General features: G+C 41.5%; 1 protein-coding gene across 1 annotated transcript in view; it reads left to right on the forward strand.

The window, feature by feature from the left end:
- Positions 1–5,760, forward strand: part of LOC117545166 (visinin-like protein 1) — a 29,279-nt gene extending 23,519 nt beyond the window's left edge. Inside the window, exons 2-4 of the mRNA XM_034214855.1 lie at positions 2,174–2,339; positions 3,461–3,676; positions 4,184–5,760. Coding sequence (XP_034070746.1) covers positions 2,178–2,339; positions 3,461–3,676; positions 4,184–4,381 — 576 coding nt within the window. The 5' untranslated portion in view covers positions 2,174–2,177 and the 3' untranslated portion in view covers positions 4,382–5,760. The remainder of the gene's footprint in view (positions 1–2,173; positions 2,340–3,460; positions 3,677–4,183) is intronic.
- Positions 5,761–6,000: the final 240 nt, after the last annotated feature.

The following is a 6,000-nucleotide window of genomic DNA, read 5'->3' on the forward strand; positions in this document are numbered from 1 at the left end:
TAGGCTGTATTTACACCATAAAGGTGCACAGCTGATATAAAGGGACACCTAGTGGTTAAAGCATGTTATTGCATTTCATTATTTTTATTATTAGATATTAATAGGATCCCTATAAAGTATATTCATTACTCGTTATTCTCTACTAATAGTTAATTAAAGACTGTATATAATGACTATTTTGCACATCCGTTTCAAGATTTCAAGAATTTCTAAGGTTTATTGACATATCCACAAACGGTGTAGTTATGCAATGAATGTAAAACTTTGTGCATACCTCCAGGAATGTTAACTATGTTGAAGCACTTATTTTAACTGATATTATACATATGTATTATACTCTTATAAGATGTAGATAGTATAAGAAATGTGCAGAATATGACAATTTAATGGTGGAGGTACACAAATATTGAAAGATGTCTTGTGATGCACTGTTGAGGAACCTGTGACCCAAGTTTTTCATCTCCGGCCTTGTCAGGTATTGAACAATCAATAAATAAAGAACAGAGAATTATTAAATATAAAACACAGAATTTGTGTGATTATACTAAATGATTTACAAATAAACACCACTGCATATGTACAACTATACACATGCTGATGTAACGCAAATGTTTCCAACTTGGGATCAATAAAGTATATCTTATCTTAAGCTGATCGATGGCTACTGCCAGATTTGCAAAATGTGCCTCACCTTGACAAGTACATGTTTCAGGCTTATCAATGAACAACAGGAGGGGTCACAGACATAAGACCAGCTGTTAAATAAAGCTCTTCTGACCTTAGCTGTCGTGTGGGTATATATTAATGCTGCCCATTGGGCACAAGCCATTTTCACCCATTTATTAATTATATATTTTTAATTTGAGTGTTTCCTATCCCCTAAACCTCCAAAATCAAATCCCGTTCAAATCCAGTTTTGGACAGTCTGCCGTGGTCCCATTCCATTTAATGGGTATTGTTCTGCACGGACATTTTAGTGAGCCGGACTGCCGGTCTTCGCCTCCCGGGCATGAAGCTGTTTACATGTGTTTTGAGATGCTAAATAAAAGTCTAGCTAATAACTAATACGTTTGCACTGTGGACCAACACTATACATTGACGGGGAAGGGGGTAGCAATAAAGACAACACCATTTTACACCACATAACAGAAATAATATCGATAGCAGCGTCCCTAGCAACCACCTTGGTAACAATGAAAACGTTGAATGGACACATGTAATCTTCGTAATAACTAGCAAACTAAAGATCATGTATACCCACTGCACACATAATCTTAAATAACAACTCATATTTCTCGCATGAAATGACATTAAAACGCATTTTAATGACCAAACTAACCTTAAAATAGGCATTTTACACCGAGAATAAAACGAAGGTCAGCCATGTTTTTTATTCTGCAGGGAGAAATTTGAAGATCACGTGACATAGAAGCCAGCCATTAGAATGAATGGTGAAAAAAAACGTAGGCATCTTACAATTTCAGAGGCGTTTTTGTAGAAATACTACGTCCTACGTTGTGGACCAACGTAGTTATTACACGTTTTTTTGTGAGACTGGGTTGGTGTCCCCTCTTCTTCATGTCTCTTCTACATCAACATGTGTCCCCTCTTCTTCATGTCTCTTCTACATCAACATGTGTCCCCTCTTCTTCATGTCTCTTCTACATCAACATGTGTCCCCTCTTCTTCATGTCTCTTCTACATCAACATGTGTCCCCTCTTCTTCAACAAAGATTCTCTCTCTTTTTGATCCATTTCTATAAAAACCTGTCTGAAAATGAGCTGATCAGATTTTGGCCACTTTATGATGTAATAACGATGTTTGTCTTGTGTAACCATTAGCCAATCAGCCCCCCCCCCCCCCCCCCCCCCCCCCCCCCCCCCTTATCACCTGAATCTCCTCCTAGAGCACCATTGAGTTCTTTGTAACCAAATGTCTCTCAGAGGGGCGTGGGGAGGGGCTCCTTATTTTCATCTAAAGTAACAGACAGAGAATCAGCACTTTGGAAACAGGGCTGAAACAGAGGGGGTTATGGGTAATGCTGCAATGATCTGTTTGGTGTTTCAGCCAATCAGAGACAGGCTCTGGATATATCTGAGACCTGTGATATATTGATGAAGGAGAGGATGATAGGAGACCTTTAATGAACGCATTGCTCTGGTGTGGTTGCAGGATCATGGGGAAGCAGAACAGCAAGCTGACTCCGGAGGTGATGGAGGACCTGGTGAAGAACACGGAGTTCAACGAGCACGAGCTGAAGCAGTGGTACAAAGGCTTCCTGAAGGACTGTCCCACCGGCCGGCTGAACCTCGACGAGTTCCAGCAGCTCTACGTCAAGGTGGGTCACCCATTAGTCTATTTATATATCCAGTCATTGATTCAGTGAATCATCCACTCAGTCATATATTCATCCATCGATCCTTCCATCTAGTCAAAGGCTTTCCTGAGAGACTGCCCCAACAACAGGCACACTTTGACTGAAACCAGTTGTTCTACATCAAGATTCAAGGCTTTTATTTTCATTGTCATAGCTACAGTGTAGTTATGACAATGGAAATCTTATGTCACAGGCTCCTCCAACAGTGCAACACAATACAACAGATAAAAGGTGGGTCATTTATCCATTCATTCATTTTTCCATTCAGTCATTCATACAAAGTGTAAGGGAAACTTCTGCAGCAATGGAGAGTCAGGACTCAGAGAGACACGAGGAGAGTTGGAGCTTTGATATCAAACACTGGTGTTTTATTACAAGTATCGGCCGGAGGATTTCACATCACAAGTCACAGCAGCCAGAGGTTCCGACTGCATGGGTGGGTTGCCACATCAACTCTGAATAGTCTCTCTCTCGATAGACCTTTTTAACTAGCTTACAGAGAGTTAATCAACATAGAGCACTGGAGATAGCCCCAACATCTGGAGACACTGAATCACCTGTCTGTGGTGCTTAGAAGCCAGCGTTCTCACAGTCATAAAACCCTCTGTGACCGATAGTTGCCGGGTCATAAAACTGGTAATATCAACAAAAGCTGAAGCCTCCCATCCCTTAAGACAGATAACAGACTCAGGGTTGGTCTTAAACATCAACACACAGAAAAGGTTAGACTCCTAGGAGTAAGGACAGAAATATTCTCTAACACAAAGATTCCTGAAGGACTGAACCACCATCAGGTTGAACCTTGACTAGTTCCAGCAGATCTACGTCAAGGTGGGTCATCCATTCATACGTTTATTAAACCACCCTCTATTCAGTCAAAGGCTTCTTGAGAGACTGCCCCAACAACAGGCAAAATTTGACTAGTTCCAGTTGTTCTACGTCAAGGTCACCCGTCCATTTATCCTTCCATCTATTCATTAAACAATTCAGTCCCATCTATCCATCCATCCATATGGCAGAACTTTGATGAGTTCCAGTAATCTGGTTGATAAATGTAAAACATGTCCCTCCTACCTTTGCAGTTCTTCCCGTACGGCGACGCCTCAAAGTTCGCCCAGCACGCCTTCAGGACCTTCGATAAGAACGGAGACGGGACCATCGACTTCAGAGAGTTTATCTGCGCTCTGTCCATCACGTCCCGCGGCAGCTTCGAGCAGAAACTCAACTGGGCCTTCAACATGTACGACCTGGACGGAGACGGCAAGATCACCCGGGTGGAGATGCTGGAGATCATCGAGGTGAGGGGGGGGGGTAAACTTATCAGGGGACCAATAACAGAACCCTGCACACCTGCTTTGAATGGAGACACAGATCCGTTACCGTAGAACACAACCTCTACGAAAAAGCCTTTAAATATAAAAACTGAATTTATGCCGCAGTGTTTTCTGTCTTCGTTGACTTGAAAAGTGACCGCTCAATCTTCATTCTAAGTGCCCTTATAAAGGCATGAACTTGAAGCCTGTTCTGCATACTACAAACTATATAAAGTGGGTATATTTAGGTACATTTCCTACCTATAAACCCAACCAGATTAAGTGCTTCTGCATGAGCTAGTTTAAACAGAGCGGAATATAATACGCAGCAGGGTCAGTCAAAGAGCTGTCTCCTTCAAAGGTCCAGAATGCATCATCAGTAAAGCTTTTTTCCTCATCAGTTATGTTTGGTATTCATAGTGAAATATCTAAATTCTCCCCCCAATGCTGGATGACATAACCCTCCTTTCCTTGTGTTCATTTCTCCACCAGGCAATCTACAAGATGGTGGGCACGGTGATCATGATGAAGATGAATGAGGACGGCCTGACACCGCAGCAGAGGGTGGACAAGATCTTCGGAAAGATGGATAAAAACAACGACGACCAGATCTCGTTGGACGAGTTCAAGGAGGCGGCGAAGAGCGACCCGTCCATCGTTCTTCTGCTGCAGTGTGACATGCAGAAGTGAGACCTCCATCTTCACTCGTTCACACTCATCTCCTTCCCCTCCCTCTGTAAACACACTCTCTGGACTGCAGCACATGTTTTAATGTCTTTAGGTTCTCTGCCATCCCCACAGGAAAACACAAAAAAAACAATGCTTGGACTACTTTTCAATGGACTCGCTTCTTGTGGTTGTATGCATGAGAATGTCAAAGCTGAATAATTTTGAATATAGCTGTAAAGATATCATACGTTTCTATCTCCAAACCCGTGATTTGTGCACAGTAAAACCCCTAAAACATGTAGCTTGTAAATGAGTGGAGCACTGCGTGATGTTCCTGCAGTGTTTAGGAAAACCCCAGTGTTCACCGCTGCTGCCGCTGTACGCTTTACATTATACTAACTAAACAATAACTCCTATGATAATTGTAACCGTCTCTACTATCCAGACGTGGAGAATAGAGAGGCTGTTTTCACACGGTGGAACCAGGAAGAGTAGGTTCTTTGCATGCATATAATATGTGTCAGAAAAATATGAATCTCTTACCTTTTGCATCTTTAGGTGGTTATAAAAGAGAAACCCTATGGATTCATTTAGTATTGTTGCATGGGATGTACAGTATGTGACCATCACAGCGTTTGTTCACCTCCAGTAACGTGGGAGCACGCTTTCGCCATCCGGAAACACCTGTACGTGTTCAGTTTACGGAAGGATTGCAGATGTGGGTTAAGAGTTTCACATTAAAACACACACACAGAGGGATTACTGAGCGGGGTCTCCCGGGCACAGAAAGCAGGGGCAACTCTCAAATATGACCTCAAACAGACGTAACGACGACAAAGAGAAAGAAAACGACGACAGTGAGACACAATGATTGCAAAGATACAACAAATGACGACAAAGAGACACTGCTACGACAACGAGATGCAGCATGACCAGACAAGCAACGGAAATCGACTACATAGAGACACAACATGACGAAAATGGGACAACAAACGACCACAAAGAGACATTAACAGAAACAATTGGCTGCTTACAGATGAGAAGTGACTACAAAAAGAGATGTAACACGACAAGAAAGAGACACAACTCAACTAAAAAGAGATGTACAATTATTGCAACGATACAACGAATGACAACAAAGGGACAAAGCTCCTGCAAACAGATGCAAAATGACGAAGCGACATGAATCAACTAGAAAGTGACACAAAAAGACTTCAAAGAAACGTAAAACAACTACAATAAAACCAAAATGACTTGAAAGAGACACTAAATGATTGCAAAGATACAATGAATGACTACAAATAGACTTAAAGTGACTACATAGAGACACACAATGACTACATAGAGACACACAATGACTACATAGAGACACACAATGACTACATAGAGACACACAATGACTTTATAAAGACACACAATGACTTTATAAAGACACACAATGACTTTATAAAGACACACAATGACTTTATAAAGACACACAATGACTTTATAAAGACACACAATGACTTTATAAAGACACACAATGACTTTATAAAGACTCACAATGACTACATAGAGACTCACAGTGACTACATAGAGACACACAATGACTACATAGAGACTCACAATGACTACATAGAGACTCACAATGACTACATAGA

Source organism: Gymnodraco acuticeps, unplaced genomic scaffold, assembly GCF_902827175.1.
Source record: "Gymnodraco acuticeps unplaced genomic scaffold, fGymAcu1.1, whole genome shotgun sequence".
In the NCBI taxonomy this organism is placed as follows: Eukaryota; Metazoa; Chordata; class Actinopteri; order Perciformes; family Bathydraconidae; genus Gymnodraco; species Gymnodraco acuticeps.